We start from the raw sequence: 20,559 nt of genomic DNA, 5'->3' as shown, positions 1-20,559 counted from the left end.
ACATGAGGACCTTCCGTGGCAAAATACATGATGTCATGAAAAAGCTTGAGCACCACTGATATAGATAAGAAACATTTGTTTTCCTTCATTTTTTTAAAGACATTTGTAGAATAGGCAACAGGTTTTAATGGGTTAAACATTAACTAATTCACATGACAAGGACACTATCTTGGAGGCGTGCACGGTGCAATAGTTAATCGAACGTTAACTGGAAGAGTGGGCACCTACTGTAAACCTCAATGTTAAATCAGCTATTTATTATTTCTAAATATTACTTACTAAATATTTGGAAAATGGTCTGAAGTAATACGTAAAGTATATAGGATTTGAACATGCATGGTACATAATTAGCACACCTAAATGTATCCTTCAACTATGCCCCTAATGACTGGCTGATCACAGGTTTTGTAGCAATTTGTTGCAAGTGTATTTTTAGGCCTTAAATGTTAAATGTTCAAGTCTGTTCAGATCATCATGTATACTTTACATTACTTCACATATTCTTTTCCAAATTCTTTATATTTTTACATTTTGCCAAAAAATGGCCAATTTAACATTGAGGTGCACACAATGTTTAGATGTTGCACGCATCCATCAAATTCCTAGCCTGACACTCCGTTTCACTTCATTATTTAGAATCGAATTCATTGTTCTGAATCGCCAGAACATATTTCCTTAATGGGCGTGGCTAGCGATTCAGGGCTGGAGCCAGGCTAGTCAGTCTACTGACTGAGCTCGCTGAACTCGAGTCTCTAGCTGTGGCATTAAGATGTTAAGGGTTCGATATGTTTCTCCAACAGTGGGACCGTTCTAGGTGTGCCTCGTTCTCCAGGCTCGCTGCATTGGAGGCACAGCACATCTTTCCCCCAACGGAGGCTTACAGTAGATACTATGATGGCAGGCTCAGAGGTGTAGTAGTAGCTATGGCATGGGGGAGTCTGTCAAGGATCCCTCGCTGAACTCCTGGGCTCCACCGGATGTCTCACCGATCCATGAGGTCCGTAGGGTGCTTACATCACCCCGGGGTGTCAGCAGGTTCTCTTCAGATGTACTGAAGTACTTTGAGCCTACAGAGATGAGTGTGACAGTAAGTACCGTCAGTCTAGGATCATTTGCAGCATTATGTTGAATCTAATTCAGTAGTTCTAAAAGTGGGGTCCGGGGACCCAAAGGGGGTTCCAGGGGGGTCTCCAATAAAGATAACAAATGTGTTAATATAGCATAAAAATCTGTTCAACCACTAATACATTGGCTATTGACAATATCCGAATCTACAAGGTCACAATACAACAACGCGTCAGAATGTAGATTGCCCATTTCCAAAAGAAATCTTGAAAAGGTGAAACATTTTGAATATTTTTTAAACATTTGAACAGCACAAATCTTGTACGGATGGAGGATTGGAGGTACACAAATACTTTCAGATGGATGTCCGTGGCCAAATACATATTCATCAAGGATTTTTTAAATAATTTTTATCCCACGATTTTGTAACCCATTTTTCACCCCTGTGTCAATTATCTAATGTGATCCTGGGCTCTACACACCCTCCGCCAACCTAGTCCCCATATATGGGGGACATGGGGAGAGCAACGGACTTGAACTCATGCTTCCTTCATGCCTGAGTGTCCAAGTTGCTCCTTTACACCTGACAGGGGGGAGTTTCCCTGGTTGGACATAGCGCGTGGAAGGAACACGTTATTCCAACCAGTTCCTTTCCCCTCCATCAGGCGCCCCGGCTGGCCAGGGGGAGGCAGTTTAGAGACCAGGATTACTGCATGTTTTTTGTGAGGGTACCTACCCTAGGGGACACGGGGAGAACATGCAAACTCCACACAGAAAGGCCTTTTCGCCAACCCCGCCTCGGGTATGGGCACTGATGACGCGGAGGAGGAAACACGCCGCCAGCACCCACAGCGTCCCGAGCGGGAATCGAACCCAGGACATTCTAGCTGTGAGGCGACAGCACTACCAACTGTGCCACCGTGAACCACTCTTCAGGAAGCACATAGCAAGCAAATGTCCTGTGAATCCAAGTTGCAAATCTTGTACGGTTCTTCTTTGCCCTCTCTGCTCTCTGTCCTAGGGTGTTCTCCTCTCTGTCTTGAGGAGGCAGTGGATCGCTGGTCTCACCGCCCAACATGACTGGAACTTTCTCCAAGAGGCACTGTGGTAACACACCTAAGAGCACAAAGGAGGTCATTGATTAGTTGATCAGCACATATTATCAAACTAAGTACTAACTGTAAGTCATCAAATGTGTTAGGGATGTATCATGTAAGAAATGTAAATATGCACTATAACTTTACTTACTTTACTTTTTACCAAATGCTTCTCTTTCTATAGAATGAAAATGTGTTTTTGTTTGCAATTAGTTTATTCTAAACAAATAACAGGTGGGGTTTTAAGTGGTTAACTGTTATGTGGTTAACTAAATTAAATGGCATAAATTAGAAATTAACTGTAGCGTCACTCTAGAGTCTTACCGAAGTCCTGAGCATTCTCTATGAAGCACTGAATGACTGCTCTCTGCAGCTTGAGGTTGGTTTCCATGTTCTCAGTTCCCTCTCCAGATGGAAGGAGGTTAGGGGTCAAGACCACAGACAGGTTATTGCTGTCCATCTTGTTCTCTGCACTCCTAGGGTAGAAACAAACGGCAATCACAATCACAGTACAATTACAATCTGAATCCTTGTATTTGGCGGTGCATTGATCACATAGTAGAAAACACATAAGCTTAAATCTGGAAGTTGGTTGAAAAAGCTGGTGAACACACTTACCTCTTGGACACACTGTGGAGGAAGTCAAAAAGGTAGCGCAGCACGCTGATGTTTCTGTCAGGCAGTTTGCAAGACAGTAGGAGTGTGGCGGCGGTTCTGTCCGCCTCACTGGTCAGCTCCTGGGCCTTCAGAAAGGCATCATGCAGCTCGGTGGGCAGGATGGGTTCTGGCAGCTCCCTGAAGAACTGCTTCACCAGGCCGGCCACAATATGGGGATTTGCTGTGGACAGACACTCTTCCTTGCCCGCATCCAGCTGGACCTGAAGAAACAATGCAAAAGTTGTGTTTAGACTTCATTTATATTTCAGGCACTGTCAGTATGGGCTCTCACAATCATGACATCTTATTGTTTGTTAATTGTCATATATAAATAATTGTGATTAATGATTTAATTGTGTTTTTGGCATTAAACAATGGTACCCTACATATGAATACAAATTAATTTCTGTTTGCCTATTAGGTTTAAGCAATGACAGCAAAGTCAACTAGAGCCATTACTCACCCTGAGTGCTTTTTGTCTAGTAATGGAATCTGTTATTCTGAACAGGCCCTCTTCGTCAGTGTGCTCCAGCAGCATGGTACATGCACCCACCAGAAACCTGAGAAAGCAGACACATGAAATGAAATTAGCAAAACAATTAAAAATAAACACCATTTGAACAGGAACATTTAACTGACATAATTTGCTGGCTTTTAATTTAAAACAAGTTTTCCACTTGGACACTCACCTTGGCACATCCCCGTGGTCAGTATGACACTGTAGGCTCTCCAGCGGTGCTCCGAAAACCTTTACCTGAGGGAGGAAAAGTATGCAACATTTAATTTCACAAAACAAATGGACAATCTTGTGGTCCTTTTTCATCAATTAGCGAGTAAAATGACATGGCTAACAAATTAACCCTGCCTGCTAAAAACCTCAAAGATTTAGCGCAAAAGATTAGATCCAATGCGGTGATCCAATTAAGGATGAATGCCATGCATGGATGGTTCTGCATTGGTAATGCACTGTGCACATATCATATGGCAGATGATAAATTCATTCAGAGACCCAGGTCTGACACAATTCATCTAAGTTCCCAGAACTTTTCGCCAACTCCCGCATTACTAAAGGGATGGTCGAGGAATTGATTGATTGATTGAACATTTTATTAACAGTTTGCAGAATTACAGTACATTTCAAGCACAAACTCAATACAAAGGCTGTTAACTGTGAGTGGACGACCCAATTAAGCATCAAAACATTTAGAGAGGTACAAATAGACACTTCTATATAGACAAAGAACAGAACAGGAATTCATCATAATGGAGGTAAAAAGGGAAAAGAAACATATACAGTGAGGGGAAAAGGGTGGGGGGGGATTCAGATTTTACGGGGGCCAGTATCCGTAGGTGCCCTTTGAGAGTCTTAATGACTGTTGGTCATTAAGACATGCGAACAAAATGAAACAAAATGAAACAGTAAATAATGCATTCTAGGTTTTTACACTCACCTTGCGCTTGTTGCTCCAAGTCCATGTTGACATCTTCCTTCCATTGGTTTTGCTGCAATCAGGCGTTATAATGCCATAAGTGTTGAGCTGCTGCTCAGCTATAACACCACGGTCCAAAATACTCATACACATAACTGTTGCTGGATATGGATATTAATATAGGTTTATATAAGTCCTCTGCGTCTGCTCCAAAGAGTTGTAAGCACCTCAGTGTTGTCCAGCTGATGTGAGAGGTTTTGCTAAAAATCAGTTGAAAGTAGCTGGGCCTACAGGTATTTATTTGAATTATATGTGACGTTTGGGTGACTTGTCGTTTTAAACATTGAACTTGTCGCGACAAACCGTCAACAAGCCGTCAACAAACCGTCCTGTGCAGATCTACAAATTCACAACGCTTTGCAGACGTGGCAGACGCGACAAGTTGTGAGCTTGTAGATCTGATTCTGCTCACGTGACACGTCATAGAGTTAGTGCACACCATAGGTCCACACCATAGAGTATATATATAGGTGCACACCAGGTTAGCCTCGGTCCCAGGCTCACTTAACTGCGAAAAAGAAGAGCCTGGTCACAACCTAGGACAAATAAGCTATCTAAGGCAGGACTTCCGCCGTGTAACCCCCCCCCGGAAGTTAACGTTTTTTGACCAATCGCCGCGTTGTGTTCCCGAAAATGTATTCCCGCTGAAATGATCATTGGGTGGGGACTAGTAAACACAGCCGCACCGCGTGACGTAGTTATCTTACACGCAACACTTCCGCCACTTCCGCTGATAGTCTTTTCAGCGTACCTCTTGCCCAGGGTGACACCAGGTGCACACGTGCACATCAACAAACGACATTGTCATACGCCGGCTCACGACAATGGGCGGGGCCGGCTGCTGCTGATTTGACTGACTGGCCAATCACAGAGGGCCGTGCTGTCGGGAAGAAATCAGCCAACCAGATAACAGGTAGCCTCGGTCCCAGGCTCACTTAACTGCGAAAAAGAAGAGGATAACAGGTGTATCAGAAGACGTTGGTTTATATTTTCAAACCGCGCATCTCTTCATTCACTTTCACTCACACACTGCCAACAACTGGACGTTTTTTGAGAGGACCCAACAAGCGGACAGTTACTTCAAGTCACAGTCACTTCAAGTTCATAGTTCAACACCAACCGAACTTACGACGTTGGTTTATATTTTCAAACCGCGCATCTCTTCATTCACTTTCACTCACACACTGCCAACAACTGGACGTTTTTTGAGAGGACCCAACAAGCGGACAGTTACTTCAAGTCACAGTCACTTCAAGTTCATAGTTCAACACCAACCGAACGTTACGAAGAAGATGGAGATGGTATGTAGATGTGTTTATTAATACAATATCATGCACTGTCAACGGTAAACGATCGTAATAATGTTATTTAGTGAGGGAATTATTTACAGGCGGGTTTGTTTGTGCCAAAAACGCTACAGTTAATTCGAAACGTTAGCAGTAAATAGCCTAGTTTGTTTGCTCTGCTCTAAATGTCGTTGACGTGTGGTGTTATTATGGATCCCACCGCAGCGGTTAAGCCCCGTTTCGTTCCTTCGAACGTTTCGTTCGTTTTCTTTTCGCAGATAAGTAAGCCAGCTGGGACCGAGGCTACGTTTCGTTTGGAAATTGGAACCTCGCGGTGGGTGAGGTTCCAAACGGAAACGGGGCTAATGCTACGCACGAAACGGCAACGGTCTATCCCTAGAGTGGTTCGGAGTGGTTCGAATTCATAATCACGCTCATTCGTTGACAAGGTTTGATGTTGATATTTACTCTTCACTTTCACTCGTTGTGGACAAATATGAGTCATATTTGTCGACATATTTGTTGACGGTCATATTATATGACCGTCTGCAAATTGTAAGAAGTTCAATTTTAGACCTATAGCCAGGCCAACTGGCTACTGCCTCTTTCAAACAGTTGCTGTCAGATAGTGTTCAGCATAACTCTGATATTGTACAAATTTAGCCAACTGCACTGGTTCAAATATTATGCACCTGAGGCTAAATGTAAACGGTTACAGTTAACTCTGAGTTAATCCATATGGCTGTTTCACTGTTTAAATCGGTGGTTCTTATGGTTCTTCTATTTTTTGAGGGGTCAACAGTTCCAGCAGAGAGTTCCAAACTTCCCATTCCTGGACAACACTTCCCACTTCATCCTGGGAGTTCCCCAGGCATTCCAAGGCCTCTGGTCATCACCCTAGGGAGACGACCAGAGGCATTCGTACTAGATGGCGATGCCTGAACCTTTTACACGCGAAGGAGCAGTGGCTCCTGGATATGTTTCATTTCCGAAATTCATTTTCAAATCAATTGTTTAAAAAAATGCAATGCCGTTCTAGTTCCTGCAGTTCAATGAATGAAGGAAATTTGCTTAATTTACTAATCTCTACATTTTCTCCCACAGGATGCTACAGATGACAACTTCACCTTGACTTCTACCTTGATCCAGGACCCCAGCAACCGCAGGGTGGGGGTGGTAATGAAGAGGGTTCGGACTGAGCTCTTTCGAGTAAGTACATCCTTCCTTACTACCAGTGGTGGAAACTAAAGTAACTAAGTTGATTTATTTATTTAAGTACAATTTTGAGGTTTACTTTTCTTGAATATGTCCATTTTTCAATACTTTATAGTTTATACTATACACTCCACTACATCTCTCAGGCAACTCCACTACAATTATTTTAAAACTTCAAACTTACTACTTTGTAGATTATTATTCAAAACATGCATTAACCACTTATAAGCCCTATTTTTTTACTGTGTCTATTGGAAAATAACCGATGCGATGCATTGTGAGCTTGTAGATCGGCTATTTTTTAAAGATTATTTAAGACATAAAGAAAGCTTCCATGAGTTTGTCTGTAGGAAGAAACGTTACAAAAAACACTATTATTAATACGAATTACTTCACTACTAACTACTTTCCTGCATTTAGATTTATTGAAGGAAATTTGCTCAAGTTACAATTGTCTACATTTCCTCACACAGGACCTGGACCTAGACAACTGGACCTGGAAATGCATCGATGACCCCAAGAATTCCAGGGTGATACTGAAGGGGGTGCCAGTGAAGAAGGCCTCACAGGGAGAAGCACCCAAAGAGCCACAGGTGAGTTGGTTTCCGTGTTTGACAGACGATTCCGACACGGAAACGGACTCCCCTGTGTCTCCTCCACCAAGTGTCTGTGTCTCCACCCCCAGGAAGAGGGTCACCGTGGCCAAAAAGAAGCGTGGAACTGGATCTGCTCAGTTCAAGTATGTATAGATACATCTTGGTCACTGGTTTTAATGGTTTTGTTACTTTAATTGATTCATTTTGCTTGACCACAAATGTTTAGATACTATGTGGTTTAGACATGCTAGGTTCATTGTTTACCTTGAATCTTAGTTTCTTTGAGGCACCACATTGTTCTCCCTGCGCTCTATTTATGTGACTTTGTTTATTGTCTGAGTTAATGCTTACTCTCCTTATTCCCATCTCACACTTTTTGCAGGAGCATGCAAGCCTTCCTCCAGAAGAGACTACAATCTCAGAGCAAGGGAAACAAGAGGAAACCACCACCCAAGGACTCAAAGGAAGACCAGGAGGAAAACCACGGTGAAATGCCAGTGCCACCACCAGCCAAACGCCTAAGAGTGAGTACAACTTTACTACATAGTATACAAGGAGTTAGGGGTCTATACTTGGCCCCTCCTAATTTCCCTCTGCACTAAATCTCTTTGCTAAAAACAACAGATCTACAAGTTCACAACACAGCATGCTGTGAGCATGTAGAACTGCTATTTTCTGCCCCAAACACTAGGGCTCATGTCAGTGGTTAAACTGTAAGCAGAGACATGGAAACAGTGGAACAGTTGAATTGAAGTGATTAACCAGTGATTTGTTATGCATGTACATTTACCACCACTAACATCCACTAACATTACAAATCACTACCTTTTCTCACACAGGAGGTCGAAGCTGACAGCCCCCCCAGGAAGATGAGCACCAAACTCATCGATGCCCCCAGGGTGGTCCATAGGAAGGTGAGTTGGTTTCCGGTTCTGAGTGAAGATAATGGATACAACTCAAATGTTGAGTTGTAGTTATAAAATTAATGTTGAGATCATTTTGTGACTTACATTGTTGTAATACGTAATATACATTATGTTACTAATTAGTAACTACATGGCAAGATGTAACTTACTATGTACATTTGGTTATAATTAGCAAGATATTTATGTTGATTTTCACTAACATGTGTTTCTTCTCCATGTGCAGAGACAATCTTCTGCCTCCATCAGCACCAAGAGACCTGGACCAAGGCAAGGATGAAGGTGGACTGCCAACTTGTGCCAAGTAAGTAAATACCGGTACATCTTTACTAATAGAGAATTTAGCCACTTAATAAATACATCATAATACATTGTTTAGTTTAGTTAGACTATCCATCCATCTACAGTATGAAGAAGTTCTTTACTATTAAGAGGATCTGATGCTTGATCATCCAAGAGTTGAGCTAAACTAGGCTACGCTCCCATTCAACAAACCTTTAACTTACTTAAACCATTTATACTTAGTCGACCAAGGTGCCCCAGGCCGCCATACTAGGTCCTCCTTTTTCGCCCTACACTACATTTCTTTACCAAAAAAGCAAATCTACAAGCTCACAGCGCCTTGCATCGAGACTAGGGATGTGCCGATGAGACATTTTGGCCGATATCGATATCCAATATAATTAATTGCTGTTATGGCCGATAACCGATATTACCGAATTCTGTATTCAAAAATTATAATAATTTTGTCCATTCTGAAAAATGCATTTAACAGGGTATCTGCACTGCAGGCTTAGGGAAGTCAGATTTAACTTAAATACCTTTATATTTAATATTGTGAGCTTGTAGATCTGTTCAAGCTGTTACTTTGGGCTTGTTTATCTGTAAAGACAGGCCGATTAATCAGAACGATTAATTAATCGGGCTGATTGATTAATCGAACCGATGCAGATTAATCTAAAAACAACTAAAATCGGCCGATACCGATGTGTTTGCCGATTAATCTCCCATCACTAATCGATACTCATTGTGAGCTTGTAGATCTGCTATTAGGGTTCACGTGGTTAAACTGCAATACATTAAAAAAAAAAGAAACAATTATAAACAACAACAACAATGCAGGAGCAATTTCCTGCAATTAAATGTATGAAGTAAATGACCTAAAGTAACTTACCACTTCTTTTTCTCACACAGGTCCCTGATCCATCCCAGCAGGACGACACACTCTCTCCTCCTCCCACATCAATCTATCCCACCCATCACTCCCCCCCTCTCTCTTTCTCTCTCTCTCTCTCTCTCTCTGTGTATACATAGTTATGCTTGTAAATAGTTGTTACTTTGAAATTATAGTATGCTACACTGAGTATTATTTCTCTTTTGTTTAATAATCTGTAACAGTTGTAAATAATAGTGCAAATTTTTCTTACATTAATGGTTTAATTTTTTGTTATTTTGTATTTGTATTTTAAAGAGATTGTTGAGAAGTATGTTTCATATTGTGTTATACATCAAACGTGCTTCATCCTTTATGTTATATTTAAGTTTGATTTCATAATAATAAATATATTTTATTTGATAATCATATCAAGCTTCATGTCTTTATTTTCTTCTTTTAGTTTAAAACTCAGGCTTGAGGTTTGTACAAAACAACTGTAACCGTATTCCCATGATAGTGAAATAGACTAGTGGATTAGAGTCTAATCCACTTCATTTGAAATTTCATTTGTAACATCTATATAGTCTAATCATTAGACTATATAGATGTTACAAATTCAATTTCAAATGAAACTTTGAAGCTGAACTGTGAAGTTCAGGATTGATGTCAGTGTCAGCTACAACAGTGTACAATACATCTTTGACACCTGAAGTAAATATTGAAGGAAACTGAAGGCAAAAAGATTCACTCATTGTCATTTTGATTTAAGGAATTCAGTTGAGATGGTTTAGCTAAGGAAGAGATAGATTGTGAACAAACTGTTTGTTGGTCCACACAATGATACAGATGAGGAAAATCCAGTCCTGCATTGTGAATCCCAATTGTTTTAATTGGCAGCAGCTATGAACATACTGTATACAAGGAATGTCTGTGTGAGGTTGGTACATTACACTGAAAGCAACAGAAGCATTCAAACATATATTGCTGCGCAGCTGGCCATTTTAAGGAGGAAGAGGCAAAAGATAAAAATAGTAAACTGGTTCTCAACTTCAGTAGGCCTATCTGGGACCATCAGGGCTCCAAATGAGGGTGCCACTATAATAGGCAAATATAATATAACGTAATAATGTAAATGTATAGGCAAATGTAATGTAATAGATACAAATGTTAAGTTATATTCATTCAACTCTTCAATGTACATTTAATACACACATTATTATATTTTACAAAAGCCACAGATTATGTGCCTTTATTGTGAGCATAAAAGTGCATGCTAACTTGACCAAAGTAACCCAAAGAAGTAAGAACCTGCACACATGAGATGTGTGCAGGTTTTATTTCATGCAAGTAAATCTGACTACCGAATGTAGTTATTCCCTACATCCACCACCAGGGGACACTACTGGGTATCTTAATTATATGGTAAATTATTCTATCATCAAGTGAAAGTGAATGCTAATGGTAAACTTGGACAAGAATACAGGATTATTATTAAATCGTGACTGGCCTCAAAACTGACATTGCATACAGACAACATTAGAAAGACTGGCTGGTAATGTACAGTATGACATTGGAAACAGACTGTATCCGGAACCATTGTCACATGACATAGCTTTCACTCCCCGCCCCGGACATATTTTGGTAGCACACACACAAATTACAGGAGAGGACGTGAGCATTGGCTATATTTTTAATCGCTAGAAAATTAGAGAATTTTAAAGTTATTGCGACTTAAATCTTACTTACACCACCTCTGTAACTTTATATTCGTACTGAAACGTAACGTTCTTCATCATAACAGGTATAACGTCACAACGTCACGTTAGAATGATTACAATTTACAATTTAGGCATTTAGCAGAAGCTCTTAATTCAGAGCGATTTACATTAAACAATAACAAAAAAGCATGGCATACATCACATACATAAAAAGTAGTTATCATGAAACATGGGTAAGCTAAGAACGTAACAGTGGAGTATCTATATAATGAAACTATATATATAAACTATGCATATTATACTATACATATGTACTATAAAGTGCTATGACTACATAAAATGCAATTCTGGTGCTGTCTACGTAACATGCAGGCCAATAACCTGCACACTATAAGTCTGTATAAAAATGCTATCTAAGTCTACATAAAGTGCTATCTATAAGGGGCTAAAATGATAAGTCTTATTCCTAATTTGATACTGTGCCAAGGCTAGTGCAAAATCTATTATTCCTAGAAAGAGATGGTTGACATCATTGTAGTTGACGTGACACTGACAAAGCAAATCGATCAAACGATGACAACAGCTACAGTTCGCAGTTGCAGTACAATTTGCAATTTTTAACTGGTCATAGAAAAGTCATCTTAGCTTAACACCAGAAATGTCACCCCCTCCCCTCAACTGTTTACTGTACACATAATATATGTTTATTGTTACTAGTGTTAATGATGTCTTGTGTATATTATTGCATATTATTGTCTTTAAAAGTCTTGATTAATTCAATTGTATACCAGTGGCAGTACACATGGACCACAATGGAAACAAGCCCCTATAGGCTTTTTGTGTTGTCCTTTTAGCATAACTGTAAAACCGTACCACTGAACTATTTGCAAACTCTTAATAAAGTATTCAATCAATTAAACAGGCTACATTATTCTTGTCTCAAGCTGGTAGGTTTGAGTGTTCAGTAATGCAGCCCATCAGCCCAGATCCAGGTGTACGTCTAGCAGTGGGCCAGTGTGTCCGGACCCTCTCGACTTCTACAGACAGTAGAGAAGTGATGGCCGCTCTTCAGGCACTCGGCAGTTACCTGAATGACCGACCAGAGAGTACAACCACCTCAGCTCAACGATCAGAGTTCACTAACACATACTACACACAAGCACTTCAATGTCTCGTCCGCAATATCCACACCGATTGGTTCCAGGCGCTCACGGTAGCCCAGCGCACTGAGTTATGGGACGCCTTGTTCCTCCGAGGTCCTCCGGAGCAGTCTTTATTGGTGTTGATGGAGGGTGTAGGAATGCTAAGGTATGGAAGAATTGCTAGGAACACGCTGTGAAATAACAGTTATGAACTTATAATATAGGATGGAATACTTTGATCAATTTAATTGTAATGTGTCATTACAGCTGAATAGAGAGGATGTGTAAATACATTTACATTAAATGATTTACTGCACGTTTTTAGTATTTGTCTGTTCACTCATTTCACCGGAAATGTCTCCATTGCAGTCCTAGTGCTGGACTGGACTGCCTGGTCAACATCACTGAGGCCTTCCTCCAGAGCGGTCGCATCGCTGCCTTGCTATGGTCTTACAGTCAGGGGGCAGGCCCCTCGGATTCCCCACAGTTCAGAGAGATCATTCTGGGACGCCTAGTTGCTCTACCAGACCTCACATCCAACAGACTCCATGCTAACAACAAGAGCCTGTTTCTCCCTAAGCAGTACTATCCACTGCTGGCTACAGAGATCCTCACCACCCTAGAGAGGATCTGCCAGGCACTCAGAGGTCAGGGCATGGTTGATGAGCTCTTTTCCCGTTTTCAGTGGTCACAATAATTTCCTATTTCATGCTTCTTCTCGTATCTAGATTATTATAATTTTTCTGTTCTTTTTTTACAGAGGGAAAAGATTGTTCATTGGTCTTTGTGGCTCAGACACTTGGAAAAGTGTGTGTTCAGGGACATAGTGGTGAGTTGAGTTAAGTTTGCACTTGCAGCACTTGCAGCAGTCTACATTGACAAATTGCATGTAGTTCTTAAATGTGTTGTACTTTTTCCCTTTACTGTGCAGTCATTGCCTTTCTTTTCAGAGACTAGCAAATTATATGCTACTACATGCGTTTTCTGTCTTATAGAGTTGGTGTTTGAAGTGATGGCTCCTCGGCTCTCATTCTGCACACAGTCAGACATGGTGTGGCAGAGGGTTTGCTGGAAGCTGCTGGAGAACGTTCCAGAGCGATGGCTGGAAAGCGTGGTCACTGGGCTTGTTCAGGCTGTCAAGGGGTAAGCACTAAGCAGTTAACCCACTTTCACCCTGGCATTCCAATTTTGGACATGCACGTTATCGCTGTAAATGTAGAAATAAATGTACTGTAACTGTTTTAAAAATAGCAGATTGGATATTTTTTTCATAACTTGCAAACATTTTTATGCCTGGTAAAGATATCAAAACATGCCAAAAGAATGACAAAATAATATTTGCATGACACTGCATAAAGTACACAAAAAGAGCTTTGCAAAACGGTCTGGTCTGCTCTAGATACCAATCTTTGTGTTGTCTTGTTTTTCAAGGCCTGGTGCCCTGGGCAGGATCATGGGGAACCTGGTGTTGAAGAATAAAAAGGCCCAGTTTGTCATCACTCATAAAATGCTGCTGCTGCAATACAAGTATGAGGTGAGATGTTGTACTATTAGTCTGTCCACACTTACTGTACCTAGATTACCTTTTGTACCATTCAGTTGCATTCTATCTCTCCCAGACTGGGGTCTTGAGAACACTTATGGGTTACATGGCAGCGGGCACGGAGCGACGGCCACTACTGATTCAGGTGAGTTCAGCAGGCTAGCGGCATTTCATCGTCAATTGAACATGTATGATTCGATAACATGTCATTTTTACACCGGTTACTTACATTGTTTTCCTAACAAAAAAGCTAACTTGGCCCAATTACAACATAGCATAGTTAAATAGGCCCATAGGGCAGAAGCCCAACTCCTCTTTCCTTAGCGTGGGACAGCTTGATATACAAGTACACCCCCTGAACATGACGCTAGTATGTCGCAGGGAGGTGTTGGGTCCCATCACCTGGCCGGTGATCTAGGACTAGGTGATCAAACCCCGACCTCCCTGTCTCAGGGCGGACACTCTGACCACAAGGCCACTGAGCTGGTTAGAGCTGGTTGGTGTCACCCATAGTGTCACCAATTTATTTTCTTGACAACGAAACATTTTTGACATTCAAGTTTGTGTTTTATTTGCTATTCAGGTCCTACGGTCACTATGCCAGGCCTGGGCCAACCCCAGTGCAGTGAGACACACGCCTGTAGAGCAACAGCTGTATGTCAGCAGGGCCTTACTGCTGTGTGTAGGACTGCTGAGTGACACTGAACTACAGGACCTCCGCTCAGGTGCAACGCTCAGCACGTCTGACGCAACTCACTCAATATCATAATTATAACCTCATTATATGCTATCACCATAGAAATGTGCTAGATCCCAGTACCATGATGATAGAAAACTGTTGAGCTTATACAGTGTATTACTCCAGTCTCTGCATAAAGCAAGCCTTTCTCTCTAATATTCAATGATTGTTGTTGTTTAATCCGATTTCTCAAGGGTAAAGAGTTAATAACAACTTTAGAATATCTCTGTTTGTTTCCCCTACTTGAACATGTTGGCATGATGACCCTGAAACTCTGTGATCACTATGCTCTAAATGTTCAAGCCTGCGATGTCATTCTTGTGTGCTCTCAGAGCTCCTCCAGTGCATGCTGGGTGGCATGCAGTGTCATCTGGACAGTAGTGTGGTGCGCATCAGACGTATGGGCATGGTGGTGGGAGAATGCCTAAGCTCTCGCATGGACATTAGTGGAACCACAAAGCTCAAATTTGAGGTAGAATCTAATGTGTTTAATCATCGTGCATACAGACTAAACCGATTAAAAGTTATACTGTATTGGTTTCTTGGACCTTAAATGGTTTGAGGATTTAAATATGCCATTTTGGAAATACCCAAAGCACAAAAATTGCATACAAATAGCTATGCATGCATTTTTTTTTCCAGTATGTGTATTTGTGCTGTTTTGTAGTATGAACAAGATGAGGAATCCCAGGAACTGCTTTCGCTGATGGTGACTCAGTTGGTTGAAGAGGAACCCGAGCCAGAACCTCAGCCTGTCAATGGGTCAGTGTTGACCCATTGTAAATATCTGCCAACCCCCACCACTTTAATTACCTTACTCATGTACTGTATCTTCATGGTGCCCACAGAGTAAACAACCATCAACAGGCCAACGGTCTGACTTCGCTGCCACAAGAGTTGCCACCCAAAGCTACAGCAGAACCCAGGCCAGCAAACATTCACCCAGACTCAGATCTGGATAGGTAACAGTGAGCTGTCACATCATCTTTGCAACACATGACACTCATTATATTTTATTTTTTCATTAATTTAACCTCTATCTATTTTCTCGGAAATACATTGGGCCTGCAACAAGTTAAATATTGTAAAAACAAACAAAGAACAGAGTATGAAAACAATAATGACATCTTAATTAAACAATGCCAATTTCGGTGTATTGCACACTTTTTGTATGTACGTAGGCTACTGATGTGGTTTTAAACCCCAAGTTGCTTTCCCTTCCAGTGACGATGACCTCACTCCATATGACATGTCTGGTGATCAGGAGATGAACCAAGCATCCCCACCTCGCTACCTTCGAGACTGTCTTGATGGTATGGCCGGTCGGATCAGATGGAACACTATTTATATACACAATGTAGCCATTATATGTCCTGCTTTTGTATTGCATGCATGTTGAATTAGTACTGCACAAGGAATGGTCTTGTCACTAGTTGATTGAGATTAATTTGGTTCCGTTCATAAATTAACTGTCTACTCTACTATTTCAGCTGAGATGTGTGGGATACATTCATGATCGTTGTACAGTACTCTCTGACCTTTGACCAATCCCTCTTGTCTCTTATCTGTCAATCCATCCAGCCTTACTCTCCTCTGAGGACCCAGTGCGAGTGGAGCTCAGTCTGAGAGTTGCAGAGGGCCTGGTGAGGAAAAACATCTCCACAACCAAAGAGGTGAGTCAACAACTGGTATCTGAAAAAATATGTTGTCAGTTTCAAAATCATTACATTCAATACCAATTTAATTAATTTGTTATCACTTTTCATTGAGCATTAACAGATGGCATTTGCTTTTCTGAATGTTAATTTAATTTACATTTCAATACATATTCAATATCAATATCAAACAGCTGTACATAGAAACCAAGCATTAGGTCATTGATTTGCTAGTTTGCAATTAAATCATTCAACACAGTTGAATGATTTAAATCATTCAACACAGTTGGATGATTTAAGTCCTTTAATACGAATACCGTAATTTTAGATGACGACTCACATCCTAGCCACTTCATGTAACTCTGTCTTCATTCAGATCAGTGTCCAGCTGACCAAGGTGCTCCTTCACATGGAAGATAAATTCAACACAGTTGGCTTCCTGAGTATCAGACAGTCTACAATGGTGGCCCTCACAGTGACAGACTGTGTCCCTGTAAGAAAAATCAAGAATAAACAAATGTTGGTTGTGGGTTCGAATCCACTGTGGTGCAGCTGGCTTTGTCGAGCATGTACTGTATATGAACACAATTGGCCTGTTTTGGGGGGAGGGAAGCCGGTGGCGAGGATGATATCACTGCACGTATTCCTACTGGCTGGCCGACATCTGTCACCAGGGAGTGTTGGGCGGGAGGAGTAGGACGAAGGCTTTACGTCCTCCTGCCTCCCTGTGGGGACTCCTCACTGACAGGTGAGTCAGTAGGATACAACAGCAGTGACAACAAACATGTGTGTAGGGATGAATTAATTGGCATAACGACTAAATTGGAGAGAAAAAAGTCGGTAAAAGGGACAAAAGAATTATAAACAAATGATACACATCCTAAACAAAATCAAATAAAGATCCACATGCCAAATGGACTCCATTAGAGTGCAGATCATTTAATAAGCATGAAACAAACATTGTACTCAAACATTAAAACTTGGCTGCCACATGACGTCACATTGGGTGAAGTTCTTTACGTCATTAAAAATCTATAGACTTGGCTGCCATATGACGAAATATGATGTAATTACAAAATCCAGACCCTGGAGAGGCTAGCGCCCATCAAAAGATTACTCTTGATTTTACCACTGAAATTGTATTATGTGTTTTTTCTCCAAAAAGGTGACTCAGTATCTGACCACTGAGTTTTACTCCATGAACTACAGTCTTCGGCAGCGACTGGACATCTTGGAGGTGAGACCAAAATGGCGTTTCTCTGCCTTTTTATGGCCACCAGCTATCTTTAGTTTAAGTGGTAATTGCACTAATGTAATCATGTCTAACGTGCAGCCCATAAGGAGTATTGTAACTGACTTGACTTATTGATTGCTAATATATATAATATATATACACAGTAAGTATAGAAATTGTGGTTTTCTTTCTTTGTGCCAGGTCCTAGCTATGGCAGCACAGGAGCTCTCTCAGCCAATCACTGATAAGGGCGGTCTGCCAAAGGAAATTAACCCCATAACCGACCTGAACCCATATCCCGGAGACAACCCTATTCATTGGCGGCAAGTAGTTGAAAGGCGGATTCAAAGCAAGACAAAGCGTCTTAGTAAGGTACTCTATATATTATAGACCTAATAAGAATTGAGATTTGGGTGTCCTTCATAGCTAGCCATTTTATTTTTTATAATTTATTTATAATTTTGTATTCATCTTTGGCCAGACTATACATTAATAGTATTTGAGAGAATGCTTACTGACAAGAACTTGAGTAATTCTGTCTTTTCACCACAGGGTGTCGCATGTCCTCCAGCCACGGTCACCCCAAACCGTTACGCACCCGTTGCTGGCCACTTCTTCTTTCCTCTGCTCAAAGATCATGACAGGTGAGTGTCTTTTAGACAAATATATAAATACCTGTCCCTCACGTATTTTCATCATGATTTGTTTTGTAATGTGGATCATTCTAAAGCACCAGTGGTCCATCACTGAAATGTTATACTTCTCTGCAAGGCCTCAGGTGACCTTTGACCTGCTAGGCAGTGACCACCTAGTACTGGGGAGGCTGATCCACACCTTGGGCCTCCTTATGCATCTAGCTGTCAACGCACCGGTAGGCCTCAAGTTTTTTATTAGACATTTATTTACTCTGATAATTCCGGTTGAGATACAACATCTCTTATTGGAAGGAGCCCTGTTGCATAAAGCCCCTCCTGATTTCATAAAACCATGGGTCTGTGACTGGATATACTGTGTGGACAAGACACGTTAATTTGTCCTGTTTACTTACAGGTAGCCACTCAGATGGGTCGTGCCCTTTTGGACTTTGTGTGGACGGTGCGCTTCCATGCTGACCAGTACGTTTGGTGCATGTGTGTGTGTGTGTGTGAGTGTGTGTGTTGTTGTTGTTGGATTAAAGTTGATAATAATCATCCTTGAATAATGGACACGTTAACAAAGCATGAATGAATGAACATACATGAATATAACATCATACTAATCAGTAGTTAGAGTACTGTACTTTTTGCCAACTCAGTTCAGACTAATCTATAAAATTTGTCACAGGGTTGTGAGACGGGGCGTCCTGTTCGCTGTCTGCTCCGTATTTCTGAGCATGCCCAGTCAACATCTGCTGATGCAGCTCAGCGATCAGCTGTTTGAGACAAGATCTTGGCTGGCAGGTAACAACGTGGTGGTGAAATGATATTATAAACGGGCAACTATTCCGCCCTACTGTTTTAAACAAGTCTATATAGAATCTATGTTTCATAGCTAAAAACCTCACATCATGGGACTATCACTAATAAGAAGGAACAGTTTAATTTTGTGCTTAAATCGGAGTATAGGGTGATATCCCCTGTTTATTCCCTGTAAGGAAAATAATATACAACCACGGTTATACATATCTTTAAATGGACCTAGGCCTGAGGTTGCACCTGCACTTTGTGCGTCACACACACACACACACACACACACACACACACACACACACACACAGACAGCCCACAGCCATGCACAGCTGGGGAGACCATTGCTGGGAAATGGATGAGGATCCAGGATGTCCGGTACTATACAGTCTATCCGTGACGTGATTGGCTGATCATCATAAAAAAAAAAGGTTTTACCGTCTCCAAGGATAAAAATGGCATTGTTTGACTAGGCAATAGTACAACATTGTGTGATGTTATTTACGTGTACATATCTATGGATGAACAGTGAAGAGTGCTGCCAGTCAACTTGTCTTTGTTGTATACTTCACAGATGTGGCTGAAGGGGATACTGATGGAGACTGCAGGAACTTGGCTGTGCAGAGCCTGGTACTGCTTGATAAGAGCCTAAAGACACAGCTAGATCCACAAGCACTGGGCCTGCAGTCATGACATGATGAACTTAAACACCTAGACCCACAAGCACTGGGCCTGCAGTCATGACATGATGAACTTAAACACCTAGACCCACAAGCACTGGGCCTGCAGCATAAACCTCTAAATCCATAAGCACTGGGCATGCAGTAGTGATGAGTATAAAGGACAAATGTATTCAGTGGGGAAATGCATAAATAAATGCACGAGAGATAAGTCTCATAAATGCAGGGCAGATTCAGTTTGACTAGTGGACACTACAGCAGCCATGGTCATGGAACCCAGGGACTGGAGTATGCCACCCCGTCCCAACCCCACCGGACGTTAAGTGGCAGAGGGGCCAGCCGGATGGACATGATCCTGGCACTGAAGGATGTCCTTTCAGCTTTAAGAGCTGCTGGCCGCAGGTGCTGGCCCACTCAATTCATATCATTCATATCCTGGAACATGTGACCAACCAGAAGGGGGGGGCGACATGTGTACACGTTCGTGTGAGTCTGTCTGTATCTTGGTTCATGCCTGAGCAGGTTTTTGTGTTTGCATTTTCTCATGTAAATGTAAATGTGTGTAGGTGTTTGGGTTAAACATGTGTATTGTGTACACACGTCATGATGTAATGTAACCCACATCTATCAGATGAAACATTTCAAGAGGATGTGGTTATTCTTAAAGTAAATGTATGGAGGATGTCCTTTTTTTCTTATTTTTTTTCACCATTTCCTGTACGGGAAAATCTCTACACTGTAGTCGTTTGTTTACAAAGGACATCCTGTGAACACACACAATACAAATGTTGCTCATCCCAGGTGATATAACTGGAACATTGGGTAATGTCTGTCCGTTATTGAACAATAAAATATTTTTGAAGATAGGCTGGCTCACTTGTATGTTTTTCTTCTTACCAACATGCAAGTCACAAGTAG

At 41.4% G+C, this 20,559-nt stretch overlaps 3 protein-coding genes across 5 annotated transcripts; 2 read left to right on the top strand and 1 right to left on the bottom strand.

Annotated features, from left to right (window-relative positions):
* Positions 1-921: 921 nt before the first annotated feature.
* Positions 922-4,303, bottom strand: LOC306915038 (inactive Rho GTPase-activating protein 11B-like; the record flags this gene model as incomplete). The annotated part of the gene is made up of 7 exons (XM_079492284.1): positions 922-1,067; positions 2,053-2,181; positions 2,487-2,638; positions 2,781-3,040; positions 3,283-3,379; positions 3,509-3,573; positions 4,271-4,303. The coding sequence occupies 7 exons, from the start codon at positions 4,301-4,303 to the stop codon at positions 922-924; spliced, it is 882 nt and encodes a 293-aa protein (XP_079348410.1).
* Positions 4,304-6,523: 2,220 nt separating this feature from the next.
* On the top strand, positions 6,524-9,680 carry LOC306915037 (uncharacterized protein; the record flags this gene model as incomplete). Its single annotated transcript, XM_079492283.1, has 7 exons — positions 6,524-6,559; positions 6,700-6,804; positions 7,284-7,549; positions 7,789-7,930; positions 8,246-8,320; positions 8,556-8,633; positions 9,524-9,680. 6 exons carry the CDS (start codon positions 6,524-6,526, stop codon positions 8,607-8,609), a joined length of 678 nt encoding a protein of 225 aa, XP_079348409.1. The 3' UTR covers positions 8,610-8,633; positions 9,524-9,680.
* A 1,440-nt stretch (positions 9,681-11,120) lies between these two features.
* On the top strand, positions 11,121-20,507 carry telo2 (TEL2, telomere maintenance 2, homolog). 3 transcript variants are annotated; one of them, XM_079492709.1, is made up of 21 exons: positions 11,121-11,286; positions 12,148-12,511; positions 12,715-12,992; positions 13,106-13,174; positions 13,341-13,488; positions 13,777-13,879; positions 13,965-14,033; positions 14,472-14,613; positions 14,960-15,099; positions 15,295-15,389; positions 15,476-15,589; positions 15,852-15,940; positions 16,209-16,300; positions 16,659-16,775; positions 17,448-17,519; positions 17,718-17,888; positions 18,069-18,160; positions 18,288-18,387; positions 18,567-18,631; positions 18,840-18,955; positions 19,536-20,507. In XM_079492709.1, the coding sequence occupies exons 2-21, from the start codon at positions 12,171-12,173 to the stop codon at positions 19,652-19,654; spliced, it is 2,532 nt and encodes an 843-aa protein (XP_079348835.1). In that variant the 5' UTR covers positions 11,121-11,286; positions 12,148-12,170; the 3' UTR covers positions 19,655-20,507. The 3 variants fall into 3 exon arrangements, 2 of the variants coding, with proteins under 2 accessions (XP_079348835.1, XP_079348834.1); XM_079492708.1 differs by lacking the exon at positions 11,121-11,286 and adding an exon at positions 11,326-11,436; XR_013788804.1 differs by lacking the exons at positions 11,121-11,286; positions 18,840-18,955; positions 19,536-20,507 and adding an exon at positions 11,326-11,436 and having other exon boundaries at positions 17,718-17,883; positions 18,567-18,604.
* Positions 20,508-20,559: the final 52 nt, after the last annotated feature.

Source organism: Electrona antarctica (genome assembly GCF_951216825.1).
Source record: "Electrona antarctica genome assembly, chromosome: 22".
In the NCBI taxonomy this organism is placed as follows: domain Eukaryota; kingdom Metazoa; phylum Chordata; class Actinopteri; order Myctophiformes; family Myctophidae; genus Electrona; species Electrona antarctica.
The sequence above is the reverse complement of the archived record's forward strand: the minus strand, read 5'-3'. Positions and strand labels throughout refer to the sequence as shown.